The sequence below is a fragment of the Bemisia tabaci genome, chromosome 8 (assembly GCF_918797505.1).
Source record: "Bemisia tabaci chromosome 8, PGI_BMITA_v3".
Classification (NCBI taxonomy): Eukaryota; Metazoa; Arthropoda; class Insecta; order Hemiptera; family Aleyrodidae; genus Bemisia; species Bemisia tabaci.
The window spans coordinates 22,731,102-22,749,167 of NC_092800.1; the positions used below are offsets into that span (position 1 = coordinate 22,731,102).

Genomic DNA, 18,066 nt, shown 5'->3' on the forward strand with positions numbered 1-18,066 from the left:
ATGGCATATTTAGAATCTACATGAAAAACTGGTCTAGAAACACTCTTTCAAAGTATGATGGATTGATACAGAGTCTCGCTGTGGATAGTCAAAGAGAGGGAAGTCGAGAAAATGAGAATCGCTAAAACGGGCTTTTTTGAATATCGCTAAAATTCACCCCATCTTTGGGGGTCGATATCTCGCGAACGGGGCGTCGGATGGGAAAACCCTTCAAATTAGTTTCTTATAATGATGTAAAGACCCCGTATACCAATTTTCAGCCAAATCGGAGGGGGTCGGGTTCCGACCTTGGTTGCGTTGACGTGGAATGACCCATTATGTACTTTTTGGGGGGCAATTTGATGCAATTATCACGGGATTATTCCCTTTTAATTTTGGTTGTTCAACCACATACTAGACAAGGTACCTGGTACAGGTACACATTTAAACATTCTGTTTCATGTTTCCTCTTGGAATTAGAAAATGTAAGGGATCAGTGAGCTCATAGTAAAAGTGATGTTATTTTTTTCATGTGCAGAATCTAGAAGCCTGCGAAAAGGAATGGGAGCCTCTCCCGAAAATTATTGACATTATATGTTTTTGGGGCCGCAGAAATGTTAAGATGCTAAATTCCTCAAGGGTTGTGGTTTGACAGAGGGCAGTGGAGGTTAGGTGTCGTAGAGTGCGAGGGAGTGCTATAAAACGACCTAAATGTGTGTGTGTTCTAGGGTGCAATTCGATGCAATTATTACGGGATTTTCCTTTTGATATTATGTATTTTCAAATAACCACTGTAGACTAGGTACAAATTCAAACATTCTGTTTCATGTTCTCTTTCGAAATAAGAAAATGTAAGGGATCAGAGAGCTCATAGTAACGGCGATGTTATTTTTCTTCGTGTGCAGAATCCAGAATCCTACGAGACGGTCGGGCAGGACATCGGCGAGATCGAGCAAGAGGGACCCTGCTACGGGAAGAGATGCACGGCTAACGAGCACTGCTGCCCAGGATCAGTATGCGTCGATGTCGACGGAGGTAAGTTCGTCGTCCTTCTGACGAAAGCGCGTATCTCCAATTCTACATGAGCCCCGAAAAGCGTAAAGTCTTACGGAGAACAAGGTTCGTGTGGAAATCGAGATACGCCTTTACGTAGAGGAGCGGTAAGATGTCAGATCTTTTTCACATTCCTCGCTCCTTCCCTTAAATCCACTCAAACACCTCTCCCGCTCCCACCGGAAAAGCGTTCGCAGTCAATATTGATTCAACTCCGGTGTACTGCCGCGCTGAGGAAAAACGCCGTATAAACATTCGAGTGTTTCCAAATTGCACCGGATGCAATATGTATTCTTGAGAACGATCATGGGTATTTCTCCTTGAAATTTTCAGACGTTTTAGACAAAATTGCGCACGAAATTGTCTGAAAAAATTGAAGAGAAAAATTCACGATTTTCCAAGTAAATTAAGGTTTTATTGAAGGAAATTTGGCAATGACTCAAAGTTCATACGGCTTTCTTTCTCAGCACGGCGGTGTAGATGTCATTCGCGCTTTCGTGCTCGTTCGGCACAAAAGGATTTCGTTTGCATTCCGAGTCCCCCGGCCCTTTCGGGAGCAGCCTTTGCTCTAGTTCCGTTTCCGTTTCTGAATTCTTTATCCGGGGGTGGTTGTGCGAAAAGGGTGCGATCGGAATGAAAACGGAAGCTTGCTGGAGCACTCATGTTTGTTTAATAAACACCCGAGGAAAGCAAGGCCGTCTATCCGTCGATTTCTGATCTTGTTTGCTCGCTCCTTGGAACCTCCTGCTTATTGAAGTTGAGACGCTGGGAATGCTTTCAAACGCCAAATTTTTTATTCCACTCTTTGAATTTGCTCAATGATCTCCAATTTCTATCCTGTTTTCAGTTACGGAGGTATCGTTGATGCAAAGAAACCCAGACTTATAAAATTTTATACTCCGTTTCTCGGCATTCCATCCTTCAATTTCCCTCCTTTTGTCGGTCTCCTATATTGCAATGCTCCCATTTCCCAGAAATAGTACCGAATTTCGGAAATGTCGAGATTTTCCTGAGTTTTTCCCGCAACTAATGAAATTACCGAAATGTTTCGGATCTTCTGCATTTTCCGGAACTTTCTCGGAACTTTTTGAAAAAATCTAAAAGACTCCCGGAACTTCTGACGATTATTTAGTGAGAGAAATTGGAACAAAAAAGTTCCGAATCCCGGAACTTTTGACGGACATGGAATGGAGCACTACCGTAGTGATTATATGACTAGCTTTACAATCAGAAGATCCCGGGTTCGATTCCTGTCTAAGCGACCCAAGTTAATGGTTTGTAACAACGGTTGCCAAGAGTTGATCGTTCAGTAGAAAAATGAGTACGAATTAGATCCGAGTTGCAGATGGAAAACGATATCTAGTTCTCCACAAAATAAATTGAGAATGAGTTAACTTCTTTGTATACTCATAGAGAACGTGAAATCACATTGGGATCTGAAAATATCGTGCCCTGTACATGGGAGTTGCGAATTTATGTACTGGTTTCAAAGCAACATTTATCGATGTGTGAACTTCAGACAGTAATAGCTTCGATTTGACTTGAGATTTTTCGGCGTTCTGTGTTTTAAAATTTAAAAAAAAAAAAAAAACTCTCATCAATAATTCAATCTTGACAGTCTAAGGTCTCTTTTTCCGTTAAAGATCATATTCATCACTATTTCAGTTCGTACTATTTCACTTTTTTACACGTACGAGTCCTTTCTACTTCTTATGTAGATCATGGCGGATACAGGCTAATGAAAAAGTGTACCTCTACTTCCTAAAGGGACGCCGATGACAGCCCCTGCTAGTTGTTGTTACTCCTACGTTTTTGAAACGCTTTGAAGTAACGTCTCATTGTCATTTCGTAACATCGCCGCACAAAGACAAGAACAAACAGATTGCCTGCGGTTCTTTGTGTATACAACACGGGCCGCTACATAATGAGCACGTTTAGTTGCCTCCGGGTGTTATTATCAACGTAGGGCGCCTCACTCATATAGTACGCGAAAGCAAGAAAATACAGAATGCCTTCAATTATCCAGGTATGCAACCGGGACAGTCGCTGAACACGAGTAGTTGTATTCAGGCGTTATCATCAATTCAAAGCGCCTCGCATTTGTCGTGCTAGGTCTCCAGCCGGGAGCGCTTCGTTCTATCTCTACTTTTAAAAGAGCCGTTTGGTGGAATTTAACCCAACATGTTTTAAAATGGAAGTCTCGTCCCAGATGATGGCTTGATAGGCCGAAACGCGTCGGTAACAAAATTTCTAAAATTTAGACAAGTGAGTAGATGTTTAAAATAATGTTTTTAAATGATTTAATCCATCATAGTCGATTAATTGAATCACTCAGTTCGATAATGATCCGTCCCGGAGAGCAAATCCAGGAGACCATAAAAACAGCGTAACAGCCAGAAAATGAGTATTTTTACGCAAAAAAATGAACATCGTATATAAACCCCGAGTTGGGTCCTTTTCAAACTGAAAAATTAAGTTGTTCTTATTGCGATTAAATTATTAGAAGTATTGGCTACTCTACATTGGAACCACTTCGATGAATGTCTAGTAATAAGTTTCACTCGCAGATTTTCAAGAATTGGATCGACAGAAGGTAGAGCCATGTGTGAGGAGTATGTGATTATATTTTGAAGTTATCCCTGACAATTTGGGCCGATAACATTTCAGCCATTAATCTCAATGTCAGACAATTTCGTCGGCCGTACTTTTGGCTCTATTTTTGTGCTGACCAACTTCAAAATTGATAAATACTAATATTCTTGTCAGGCATAGATCTACCTCCTGTCGATCCGATTTTTTGAGGGAAAAAAACCGAGTGAAACTCATTAATAGTTATATATATATAGATGTGGTTGCGATGAGCGAAACTGTTTGCCCTAAATTTACCTTAACGCTATCACTGATAAACATTTCGAAGTGGCATTCTGTGCCGGAGTCTATATAACGCCCCAAAACCCCGAGTGATATGAATGCGGAGCGGAATCTATATTCTTTTTACGGAGAGACCTACACTATCAAGGAGCGAAATCTACTCTTTTTGCGGAGTGTCACACGCTTTAAAGGTGCTAATTTCACCTCGCATTTTTATCATTCGAAGCTATACAGACTCTGGCACTGAATTTCACTCCTCGATTTTTACAGCGTAAATCCTTTTTTTGTGACCTGAAACGCGCGCACGAATCCAGAGAGAGTAGAAATCCAGCCATCGGGAGAGGCGTTGAAACGTAGAAAAGCGAGCTCGTAAAACTGCTACATCATCATTTCAGCGAGCGCGTCAAAAGTTCGGCTGAATGAATGAGGCAAACATAAAGCACCCGTCACCGTAATTAAACGGATGTTACTTCTGAGACCGCGCTTTCATTTTTACGGCAGCCGTGAGCCGCGCATGAAGGGTTGAACATCCACGCGCTACACAGTGGATCGAGTCGATAGGAGAGTTCGGACAAAATTTGGAAACTTTAAACGCTTTTAACTCCGTTTATACAAAACTTTGAGGTTCTAATAGTGGCTTCATTGGTTTCCTCGTGAAATTTTCTTTCAGAATCACCCCCCAAAATTTAGAATGCGACGAAATAAACATCAAAATTTGCAGTTTTGGTTAAAAATTTCATGTCCGACCTCTCTAATTGGCTCGATCCACTGTGCGCCCCAGCCACGGCTCCGCAACCGCCCAACTGCCAACTGCTTCGCGCACGTTTCGCGGGTTTTTTTCCCGTCCACCTGGGAGGCCCGTAAAAACGTTTCAGCGCGCGATTTTAGCAGCAGTCATTATTAAAGTCCGAGGGAATGGCGACTAATTTAAAGTTTGATGACGTTCGCAAAACTCGGTGAAATGTGTATCACCAATTTTGAAGCTTGGTTTTATTTAGGTCATCCTTCATAAAGAATTTAATGCTGGAATTAGAATTAAAACGCGTAGTTACCGAGTTTAATGCGGGATCGATCCTGACATCTAGGATTCTCTGCGGTTTCAAACTTTCGGAAAGCGTGTGGATTGTATACCGCGTGATAGATTTTTTGTCAAGTGAGCCGTGTTGTTGTTGGAAATTGAAGAACCGGGTGTTGAGAATTTTAGTCGACAAGACTGAAAGACTGTACAGACTCTGAGGACTCGTAATTCAATAATTTTGAAAACAGGCTGAAAAACCATATCCTTCACTGAAAAAAAATTCTCGGCGTTTTTACCAAGGTCCGTTGGTACCTTACCATCTCACTTGTTTCCCCAATTAATGGTAATTTTACCAAGACAGACTGGTAAGCTTACCTAAAAACCGGTATTTTTACTGTTTTTCTCAGTAAGAATACCACTTTTATTGGTAATCAATTCCCGGTAACTTTGCCATTTTATCTTGGTAATTCTACCACAATCGATAAAAAATATTGGCGTTTTTACCGGGGTCCAGTAAAATTACCGAGAAAGTCAATAATTTTACCGAAATTTCTCGGTGAAATTACCAATTGCATAAATGGTAATTTTACCAAGAAAAAACTGGGATCAAATAGAACCCTGAATTCTTGGTAAATTTACCCTTTTCTTAGTAAATACACCGAGATTTTTTTTTCAGTGTTTATCTATGTTATTAAAACAAGGCGTTGTGGCACATTTCGTTTGAAAATTATTCATATTGATGCATAATCAAAAAAGTACATACGTAAATAAGACAAAATACTTCGACGGTATAAGTCCGCAACCACGTATCTCGGTTTGCGATGTCGCAGACTTCCTGTCATGCTTTGTTTTTTAAACGGAAAACTATTCAACGGCAATTCTTGAAAAGTGCCGTGATTTTGTTTCTCTGTGCGAAAAAAATCTGCAAAATCTTCGATGAAAGCCAATTGACAATGATGTCATTTCGTCAATTTGTTCTCCTTTAAAAAAATTAATATAGAGGTGGAGATTTCCAAACACCGCAACCGGAATATGTGGTTACGGACTTAAGCCGCCGACTTGTCAAGTGAACGTGTAAATGTACAAAAATGTCCCTCAAGTCATCATGACACTACTTGACTGATGCCGAAAATTATGGGGTTTAATATTGATATGGTTGATCCTTTTTCGTCAAATTAATATTTAACTTTCATTAAGGAAAGATACAGTCATATGCTGTCACAATCATAGGCATCTTGTTTCTCTTCACGCAAACATTCTCCCCCTCAAAGGACACGCAAACAATTTGGTTAAAAAATAAATACGCACGGCTCTCATCTGTGAACAAATGAAGACAATTGAACAAGGAATTCTACCGTTGATATGTAACAGTAAATGAAAAATAATATGCTTCATCTATTCCATACGTCCGTATTTTTTTTTAAAAAAAAATGTTATTTTCAAATTTCTCTGCATCTAAAAATTTGTTTCCGTATGGTTCCATTACTGCAGCCTGGACTGCATATGTATCGTATAAAATTGTCTTTTCCTTTGTTAACTTTGCTGTTAAGGGGAGTTTTAGCCTCCACCCTAATCTTCTGTCAGGTTTTAATGAGTAAAGCTGTTACTTCTCCGGCGGTCAGTTTAATTTGTCACCCCCTCGAAATCGGAGTGGAGACATAAAGCTCGTTTTCGAGAAGTCATTAGGGATGGACCATTTGGGATTCCGGGAAAACCCGACAAACTGCGCTACTCAGCGTTCAGGTCAAGTTTAAGTCGCATGAGGACGAAAGACACAAAAAGCTTTTATGTCATCCTCTTCTCTCATCAAACAAGCCCACTCAATTTTCTTGACGGTATATTTCATCCTCATTTGAGGAAACCTTGGATTTTCCGACGAAGAAGGAATGGTACAGCATTCAAATCATCGCTTGCTATTTCAGAATAATTAAATCGATATGATTAGCTTAAACGATGAAAAAAGATATCACTATAAAGATCACAAATCTTTTCGAAAACCTTGAAGCGAGTTGACTGAATGTGCAATAATGTACTGTTGTATCCCAATCTTCTTTCTTTCGTCCCGATTACTTTCCATGCGACGATGGCCATTTCTGAACATCATCTGTTCTATCCTCAGGTCTTAAGAAATTTTTTATTGCGATAGTACAACCAAGGAATTAACTTTGTTAATATTTTTTATTTAAAAACTTACAATATGAGAGCTTTTCGAGGCATTGTGCCCCATCTTCAGCAATTATTGCTAACAAAGATGGATTACTTTAACTAGATAAATCAATAACATGTGCGAAAATAAAAGCAGATACAGTTGCATTTCTTGAAGTAATGTACCGGATAATGTACAGGAAACATACGGGATTGCAAAATCTTCACAATCCTGTGATCCTAGGATTGCAAACTCGCGGTGTGTAGTGTTCGGGAATCGTGTACATCGGGGTAGGTCCGACAGCCGACACCAAGAAAATACGTCTTTCCAACGACTTGAGCGCGCACCGTGCTATACGCGCAATGCATGAAGTATCCTGCAGGCTTGTAAGGCGCTATGCTATGCGCGGCGCGCGCCGTGCTGTACGCGCAAGGCATGAAGTATCCTTCGGTCTTGTAAGGCGCTACTATGCGTTTACGTCAGCCGCGCGCCAGCCGTACCGTGTTGGGTGCGGTTATTCAAACTTGCGGCGTCAGCTGTTTTCAACTTATGATTTTGAAGTTACAATTTTTGGAATTACTGTCATTTCAAATGATAAAGCATTACATAAAAACCAAATAATTTTCCTCTCTTCATTTACATATTTTTATAAAAAATTTTAAATAAAAGCAAGCAAGTGAAACGTCATATACATGTAAGCTCCCTCGTTGCTTAGTAATGCAATGGCGTGATCATTTGGACTACATTTTACTATTCGGAAATACATTTTCCGGCTCATCTTTAAAAACTCTTCAGTGCACAGTGAAACTAATGGTGCATACGTTCTTCTTAAAAGACGCCACAAATCGTGGTTCCTAATTGCAAAATTAAGTTCATTTGATCAGTGAACCTTTTTGAAGCGTTTGGTATGGATTCTGCGAAGAGGAGGGTATGGATTTGATCGACATGAATCGATCGAAAAGTAAAAACGTGAATCCATCTAAAAACCCGTGTTTTTTCTCTTCTACTTCTTCCTCAGCTTCCTAATCTTCCTTTCCATTTCTCACTTTGATTTTTTGCCTTTGACTTTTTTTATTATTATTATTCTCTTTTTTTTCATTCTTTATACTAGATTAATGTTTATTATAATTGCGTCTTACTCAAGTTTTAATTTATGTCAACGTACTTTTGTCACTACTTTTTTTTGTTTTGTATTATTTCAGTTGAATTTAATTTTATGTCTGATCCGGCAGAATCATTGGGTATCCCAATCTTCCGGGCAGATTAATGTTGTTTTTTACTTTATGTTTTACATTTTGAATAAATATCTCATCTTATCTTATCTTATCTCATTTTTCCTATATGGATAAGTCGACGGTGTAAGTCGGCAATCACATATCTCGTTTGCGGTGTCTAAAAATCTCCGCCTATGTGTTATTTTTTTAAGAGAGAACAAATTGACATCATTTTTTGAAGTTTTTGCAGAAATTTCTTCGCACAGAGAAGAAAAATCACCGCAGTTTTAAAGAATTACCGTTGAGTAGTTTTCCGTTTAAAAAATCAAGTATGACAGGAAGTCTGCGACGTCACAAACCGAGTTATGTGATTGCCGACTTACACCGTCGAAGTGTTTTTATGAAGAGACCAAAAATAGTAGTTCCTTATTGAAATATGTAATCCAACAGAAATCTATTGAATTGTATAAATTTGGTTAATTTGATTATTTCAGTTGTGGGATCCTGCTTATTTGCCTACGGACTACGACAAGGTGAGCTCTGCAGGAGAGACAACGATTGCGAGACCGGGCTCCTGTGTACGGACACCGGAGAGGGAAGGTCGTGTCAACCTCCGGCCTCCTCTGGCAAACAGTACAGTAAGTAATCATTCATTCATCAGTAAGACTGCTCTCCAATTTGCGGCCGTCCTAGGGAAAATCACCGTATCAGCATTCAAACGCTACTGAATTTTTCTGATAAAAAAATATTTTTGAAAAAAAGTTTTTAAAATTTTCATATAATTATTTTCGATTAAACAAGGAACTAAAAAATTTCTGGGTTCCCTCTGTTTTGCAGGGAAAGCAAGACCACAAAAATTCGATAATGTCAAATAGAGTAAAAAATTTGAGCTCTAACGAAGAGCGGTACAAGACAGATATGGAGAGTGTTCGGCTGAGGTAGATGCATTGCAATACTTGGTGAGCTGCGGTCATGCCAATGAATCTATAAAGTTTTGGGCCTTTAAAGACATCATTAGTAGATCACACTTGTCAGTGAGCAATGCATTCAAGTTTTTAATGCATTATTCCAATGCATCCGCCTGCGCCATCTGAACACTCTCTTTCCTCAGTTTTGTATACTGTGACTCGTTCGAGCTCAAATTTTTTACTATAATTGGAATTCCTAGAAATTTTTTGGCCTTGCTTTCCCCGCAAAAAAGTATGGGCCCAGCACTATTTTACTGCCTTGTTACGTACAGTTTGCATCATATTTTTAACGCTTTTTTCTTGTTTCCGATTAAATTTACAACAAAATTTTCTAAGAAATTGGAAGGAGAATATATAAAAGTCTCCCAGTAAATTTCGTGTTTTATGAAAGCAAATTTGGCAACGACGGAAAGTTCTTACCGCATTTTTTTTAGCACAAACGAATTAGACAGAGTTCAACAGAAACGAACTGTGTTGCGTCAAAATTACCGAGAAAAAGAAGTTCGAGTTTTAGCGGCTCTGGTGCTTGCACTAGAGCTGCTATTCCGGACGGTCCCAGCTGGGGAGTATCATTGGACCATGTTACATTGGAGAGACCGCGCGTTGGTTGATGGGAATCGGCGCCATTTTCTGCTGTTTAGGGGGGACTGATTTTATTTTAATTGATATCTTTTTCCTGTGAGCGAATGCTATGTTGTGTAGTGTATTTTTGGAATCATGGTGATACTGTCAATAATTCAAAACGGGTCTGTGCTTTAATCTCGCACTGGAAAAAATGTACTTTACGTTTAAAATTTGAAAATTCAAATCTATAAGTTTTCGCGCTTTTTTCGAAGAATGCCGTGGTTGGAGCTTCCTAGTCATACTACTCGACATCAGCTGATAGCAAACAAAGGTTACCAAGAAAACCGTAAACGCGTAACAACTACCGTCGCCAGAGCCGCTTTCCGACGCGAATGCGTTGGAGCTTCCTGCTTGTTTATTCCTCCATGAGACTTAATGTTGAGGATCCAGTGAAAGAAAAGGAAACAACGCTGAAAGAAGGATAGTAGCCCTCGGGTTTCTACAATTAATTCTTCACTTTCCTGACAAAAGAGCGTAACTACGTTCCGCGATGAACCCTGTCGTCCGTACAACTTAATGCTTTCTCAGGCTCATCTCGAATTGTAGTTAAGCTCTTTTCTCAGCCAAGCGACTAATTATTGCGTCCCAGGTCTCCCTCGTAACTTTCATATCGTAAGAAAAACACGTGACGAAAAAAGTGGAGGAGAAAATATCGCGAGGGAGGATTTTGTAGAGAGTGTATCACATACAGTCTGACTAATTAAAAAACTTTTGAGCCCGAAGAATTTACTGTCAAATTAAACGAAAGTTGACGACGTGGACTTTGCTTACACGGCAAGGGAAGGGGGAGGTGGCGGAGGGGAGAATCAACAGAATTATTTACTGCCCCGAGCACTTTTCAAACTTAGCCATGAATATTTTGTCAGGCTCTTTTTCATTTCTTTACTTTTGATGGTGAACCAGGCTTTCGTTCACTGTGAAAGCAGTGAAAATTGAGTCTTGCTTATCCCGTGGGTTTTGGAAAGACAGTCAAGGTCTGCCTTGCCGTGCTATGAAAAATCGGCGTATCAGCCTTCAGGTGTTGCCAAATTTCCCTTGGCAAATCACCAATTTTCAGGAGAATTTTTCAATATTTTTCTGCCGATTGCTCAGATAATTTTGGTTGTAATTTGATCTAAATAGTCTGAAAACAAGGGAAAATATTCATAATTTTCCTCCAAAACAAACATTTCATCGAAGGAAATTTGGCAACTCTCTAGTGTTCACACGGCGTTCTTCCTTTGCACGGCAGTGTCTGCATGTTTTCAAGTATTAAAAGTTGACGAATAACCTTATACTTTCTTCTCCATGTAAGTTCAGTCAAAGCTGCGTATTTAAATTTCTCACCAACTATAATTAACTAACTAACCTTTATTATATTTTGAAAAAAAAAGCAAAAATGAAGTATCACAAGTTTAATACTTTGAACATTTTGCATAAATGCTTTCTTGCATTTCAAATTCATAAAGTATGAACATGCGTGTTTTTTTCATAATTCCAGATGAATTCTGTTCTTTGAGCAGTGAGTGTGATATTCACAAGGGTCTATGCTGTCAGTTCCAACGAAGACATAGGCAAGCGCCGAGAAAGGTAATAAATTACTATTCTTTTCAAAAGATGTTTAAAGTACACGAAGGAGAAATACTGTTAACGAGTAATTGCTAAGACTCACGTCTGAATGTGAACAAATTCTTCAGAATATAATATCTTCTACCAAGTTTAATTAATTTTATGAGTAAACCATCGACAATATAATTAAAAGAGCACTAGTGACGTTACAGACTCATGTATTTTTTACGGAAATTACATTTCTTAGGACCAAATCTTGAATGCACAAAACATGGCAACACCGTATATGAGAAAAAAAATTTTAAAGTACAAAAAAATTTACTTTAATGAGGATTTCTGTAGTTTTTCAAACCAAAAAGCACGCATACCGTATTATCTTTACAAATCAAATCAGCAATCTTCACTTTGGGCACACACAAAAAAGCCCCTTCATTTAAATAAAATACCACAAATCATACAGTACACAATACGGATCGAGGTCCCCACTTTAATGAGAAAAGATATCAATGGCTGAAATTCAATGACGTTTTTCCACATTGCAAGATGTCTATCCTTATTCCTCTTCCTAAAAAGCTTATCTTTACAGTATTAAAGTCGTATTAAAGTACATCTCTACTTTGTACTCAGTATATTTTCAATTAAATATCTACCATAATAGAGGATAGCAGTCCTAAAAAAAGATCAAAATGGAATGACGAGAGATATTTTAAAATATCACCACGCTGGATTTTTTAATGTTACCTATCGAGAGAGCAATAATTAAACTGAGTAATTTACAGATTGTGGAGCGAGAAATGTACTTATACAGTAAAGTCCGTGCTCTTAAATCACATTTTCTGCAATTCTGCAGACACCTGTCAAAGAGATAAGCCTTGCAATCAATATTCTTACGGGCTCATAGGGGCTAACAGGTGAAAATATGGCATGGCATGGGTAGTTGCTGTTACTTATCCTCCGTGACCCTGTATTGATTTTTATTCTTATTTACACATCAATTAAGAAAAGTAGAAAGACGCATATCTCAACTCTCAACGTTGAAAATGTCCTCTAATTTTGTGCCGGTGATGGTACAGATATGTCGAAAGCAAATAGTGAAATCAGACATTTTATCAAATGCTTAGGTAAATAGTCAAGTGTTCTTAGATTGAAATTTTGATTTTTTACCCTAATTTTAGACAAAATAATTCGTTGCTCCCGTAAGAAAGAATTATCTGTAAAAATATGCAGCATACAATAGTATTTTAACGATTTTAAAATCCTGAATCCACGTTTGGACGTATTTCTGCCAAACGGAACTATGTGCATTAAGACATGAGCTCTGAGACCCATAAGAATATATGTATAACAGGGTTCACATCATCATGCACATAGTTCCGTTTGGCAGAAGTAAATCCATTTACGTTTGGCAGAAGTAAGACCATTTATCATGAAATTTTCAGCACATCATAAGACATAGAATTTTTAAAATTTTAACATTTAAATTAACTGCAGGCATGTAAAAAGGAAGGAACAAGGAGAGTTCGCGGATTCGAAGAGTTATTTTCCCAAAATATTGATAACCCGTCAACTCCTCACCATAAATACAGTATTCCGTAAACTGTCAAAATTTGACTACCGGCCTAGGCATTTGATTAAATGCCTGATTTGACTAATTGCCTTCGACATATATATTAATTGATATTTCCGTTCTTGTGGCGAGTTAGCAGAGATAAAACGGGCATGATTTCGTCAGAGGCTTACACTCCTCACAAGTCTTGAAATTTGGACCTTAACACCTTTTGGGACGAGAAGATAGAGTCCGCCCACACAGCCGTTACGTGACCAGTAAGAAAATTAGTTGAACGTATTTCTGCCAAACGGAACTACGTGCATTGTGACGTGAGCCCTGTTATGCATGTATTCTTATGTGTCTCAGGGCTCACGTCTTAATGGATATAGTTCCGTTTGGCAGAAATACGCCCAGTTGAGAGTGAGAACCAAACAAAGAGGAAGAAATATTTTCATCTTAAAATGTTCGTCATGGAACTACAGCTTTGAGGATCTTTCCGTAGCTCCGTCACTTTCATCCCAGGACCCGGATGAAGACGAAAAAGCTGGGGAAAACTGCCTTTGAAAAGGTTATTATAAAAGTGGAAGCGGAGTGGTCCATTTCCTGCTTCTTTCATGACGCTTTTGGGTCGTTTCTATGCCCCGCGGCCATTTCAAAGGGATTAGCGAGTAATCGCATTCAGACCCTATGTATAAGAGGAGTATCAGATTTATACTACTACTGTTCTCTTCAAACGTTAGCTTTTGCAATCGAACAAATTTTCCCGAATTGATTATTTTCTCACATAAAGCCATTACAGATCTAACCTAATCACGTTAGGTACAACCAATTTAAAGCCTTGGTGAAGGAAGGGCATTGGCAACATTACCAAAAATAGAATATAAAGATAAATAACTTAAAGTTCTTACAATTACGTAGCTCTATAGCTCAATCTTTATATTTTTATCTGCCGCACAATGGATCGAGTCAATTAGAGAGATCGGACATAAAATGTTTGACTAAAACTGCTAATTTTGATGTTTAAGCAGGTCAATTCTTCAAACTCCGACTTCCAGATTTTGTTGGAATATTGACGCCATAATGAGTCGTATTTTGTTCGAAATAACAAATTGTTTCTGTATTTTTTCTTGTTGTTTTTGCGTGATTCTGAACAACCAATGAGAAGGCGAATTTCAATTTCAGGTTAGAAAACAGCGTTGTCTTAGGCAACAACATAAAGACGACTTGCCTCTGAGCAGGTTGCAGTTGTTGTACAACAATGTTGCTGCAGGGGCTCCCAAATTTTTCGCGCAAAAATAAGCCCCGCCCCCACAACACAAAACAACTTCGAACAAAATGCAATTGTTGCTTACTTTCCCAACATGTTGCGGGTGTTGCCTCCGAACAAAATACGACTTTGTACCGACCTACGTCCAGGGGTGAATAGAGTACCTATATTGAGAGAGTATGGCCACTGGGGTTATCTGGGGCCCTCTGATTGGCTCAGCCATCTTAGGCTGAATGGAGCCCTAAGGACCCAAAAATGGCGGACGCCATAAATTAATGTAATGCAAAATGACTCAAAATGTAGTTTTCTTTGCTTATCGTAACGAGAAATTTACTCAAATGCACTTTTGCGACATCTTTACATATTTTTAAGACTAATCGTGTGCAATGTTTGAGAAACATTATCTTAGATGTAGTAAGGTTGGCAGCAAGTGCGGTTGGTGATAACCGTCAAAAGTTGGCAATGACCCCCCTCCCATCCACAAAAACCAAAACAAAGCACCGCCATTTTTGGGTCCTAAGCCTCTCCATGGGGCCCAGTGGCCATTCTAGAGGTGAGCAATCCTCAAGATCCAGAAACCCTCTTTTTTTTCTATGACTGAGATCATTCGCAATGAAACTTCACATTAATTTTTTTTTCTTTTTTTCTTTTTTTTCTTTTCCCAGGTCTGCTCGTACTTCAAGGACCCGTTAATCTGCATCGGTCCTGTTGCCTCAGACCACATCAAATTCGCCGACATCGAGCACACATCTGGTGAGAAGCGACTCACCGCTAAGACGACCGACAGCTTCGCTCATTTGACTCGCTGAATCCGCAACCCGCAACACACATCTTCACCCGAAATGTCATCACCTCCCACTGACATCCTACTCTTCCTTCCTTGATGTATGCCACAACTTCAACCTGATGGCGCCCACTCCATCCATCGAAATAATCCATCCTTCTGTGTCAACTCAACGCCTCATCCTTCGATATAAGATTTTCAGATTCATCTCGTCTATTTTGTTTAAATATTAGACACCCTAACCGATGACGAAAACCTTGAGAGCACACCTGCTGTTCGCCGTTAATTGAATTCTCTTTGCCGTAATACATTTCAAGCCATTATCAACTGAGTTAAATCATTATAAACTTGCCTCTCAGTGCTGATGGATGCTTTGTTTACTTACCCCTCGTATCATATCATTATTTTATAAGTAAGTGAATGGATTCAGATGGCAAGATAATCATAGATGTAAACGAGTGTGCACAGAGAGAAAGTATACCGAGAAAATTCATTGATGAACTAAGAATATTTTGAAGGTGTGAAATAAGTTGTCTTCCTGTTCCTAATTCCCCGTCAATTGAAATTAAAATTGTTCAAATTGATGATATAGTCGAGACGTCGTAATTTAAATGACTCCGTACCCTATCAATCCGAACAAGTATTGGAAAGCAATCGTTATTCAAAAGTGGTTTACAAACCAAAAAATCCCCATAACACAAAAAGTTCTACTCCTTAAAACTTTTCAAAATCAAGTTACCTTTACATACCTAAACAAAATTAAAATCAAAATGAACTAGGAGCTGAATTGGTTCGACACTGAGGCTCTGTTCCTTAGTTCCTGATCGATGTGACCGCATACTTGTTACGACGAATTTCAGCGTGTTTGAAAAACTTATCTAAATTTTAAAATTATCTTTTGATTTTTTCGAACCCGCAGAAATTCAATGGTTCGATGTATTGGATTTTCCATACGCATTTTAAGACTTAAAAAAAAAAATAAAAAAAAAAAAAAAAACCGTATCAAACATGCTTATTTTCCACCATTTAAATCATGTTTACATTATGAAATGGTAAAAGATGCTGGTATGACTTCCAACTTAACAATTTGGAAAACTTTAAAATTAAATCATCATGTTGAGTTTAAATTTAGATACTATGTGATTGAATTCAAATTGAAACATGATTGTGCAATTTGTCACATACTGTGGCTAATCTCTTAATCCTCTTTTCCTCGTTTTTCGATAGCAAGAAACAGTCTTTTTAAAAAAAAATTATGCGCCCATGTCTATTCATAGTAGTGTACAAATTAAGGCACATTTCAAGCCAGTGTGCAGATAAATGGCTACATGTACTTCTCAAGATCTGAGGATAGTTCATAAGATATTTGAGGAAGAAACACCAATAGGGTCCATTTCGTTTCAATCTGAAGATACTCTCGTGGTGAGGGAGGTATGTGCCTCTGTAGTTTATATTTTGTTGAGATCTAGAGAGGAACTACCTGAAAGAAATGCGTTTAATTGTTAAGTTTGCACAACTTGCACTGGTTCCTGACAAGGAAAATAAAAAATGAAAAAAAAATATTGACAATGCATTGAACAAAATCTAAGATATTTATGTTAATGTTAATGCACTAATTGCATGAAAAAAAAATAAATGAAAAAGCTAACCACTAAAAAATGGGAAATCTGACTGTCTTTTCCAAAAATATCCTGCGGGAAATCAAAACTTTCACGATAAAGCACAAAGCTGAGTCAAAAGCACAACTTGAGGACGCATCTGAGTGCTCATACTCTTTGTTGATAGAGTTTATTGGCGGATATATTTGAAATTTCATGAATGCTACATGATAGCATTTACGTCACCTGTTTTCTTTTTTATCGAAATATCTTAATTGACATATCCATGGTTTAGAAAATATAGGTAGATTTATGTATATTTCTAAATGTTATTCTTTACTTTTAGTCATTTAGAACTCTATATATTTTACTACTGATTAAAATAAACTTGATAAGTACCTATTAAAACAGATTTTGTTTCCTCATTTATAATCGTTCTTCGAAGAAACAACTATCATGAAGTCCGTGGATGTGGTTTTTTTATAATTGTTTCGAGTTGAAACCCGATCAATTTCATCGCCTCATAATCTTCCAAATCAAGAAGAGGAACTAAAAACATATGATAAAAAATCAATAAATAAATACACAAACATATAAAATAAATCAATTCTTACATCTACCGCATAAAACTGATTATACTTCTCTCCTAAAAATATTTCAATTAATTTTCTTCCTCCTTCTACGTCAGGTAAACAATTGAAAATTCTGATCAATGCCACTAAAAAATATTTCTTGTTCCATGAACAAGGATCTAGAATTGAATTCCACGCGATGCAGGTAACCTACTCGACCCCACCCGCACGTGCCGTGCGTATCCACGGTGAAACACCTAAACCACATACGTCGTTTGCAGAGTTTACAGATATCCGCTCTTATTTTATTTTATTAAAGAGAACAAATCTATTTTATTCCCTAAAGTTTTCATCTAGTTTTCGTCGCGTGGAGAAGAAAAATCTTGGAATTTCACGAGAATTGACGTTAAGTAGTATCCCGATTGAAAAATAAAGTATGACAGAAAATCTGCAACGTCGCAAACTGAGATACCTACGTGGTCTGGTCTCTGGTGGTTTCACCGTCGGTATAGCATTAAATCCGCAGGCCCAGTTAACAGCATAATTTTTTAATTTGAAGGTGAAGAAAAGAGACTGTAAAAGGGATGGAAGAAAAAATGAGAAAGGAGACGAAGATACGAGAAAGAGAAAGAAGATAAGAGAAAGATAAAATTAGAAAATAAAATAGGTACGATGGTGAAACTCCAAAACCATGTACCTTGTTCGCTAGTCTAAAAAGCTCCACTTCCGCTTTGCTTTTTTAAAGGAGGACAAATCAACGTCATTTCATAAAGTTTTTGAGATTTGCTTCCTGCAGAGAGGAAAAACCAAGGTAGTTTTTAAGAATCGACGTTGATGTAGTTCTCCGTTTGAAAAATAAAGCATGACAGGAAGTG

At 38.1% G+C, this 18,066-nt stretch overlaps 1 protein-coding gene across 1 annotated transcript in view; it reads left to right on the top strand.

Moving 5' to 3' along the window:
• spab (space blanket) overlaps positions 1 to 17,027 on the top strand; it is a 43,005-nt gene extending 25,978 nt beyond the window's left edge. The window contains exons 3-6 of the mRNA XM_019044832.2: positions 885 to 1,014; positions 8,776 to 8,919; positions 11,354 to 11,442; positions 14,903 to 17,027. Coding sequence (XP_018900377.1) covers positions 885 to 1,014; positions 8,776 to 8,919; positions 11,354 to 11,442; positions 14,903 to 15,046 — 507 coding nt within the window. The 3' untranslated portion in view covers positions 15,047 to 17,027. The remainder of the gene's footprint in view (positions 1 to 884; positions 1,015 to 8,775; positions 8,920 to 11,353; positions 11,443 to 14,902) is intronic.
• The last annotated feature ends 1,039 nt before the right edge of the window (positions 17,028 to 18,066 follow it).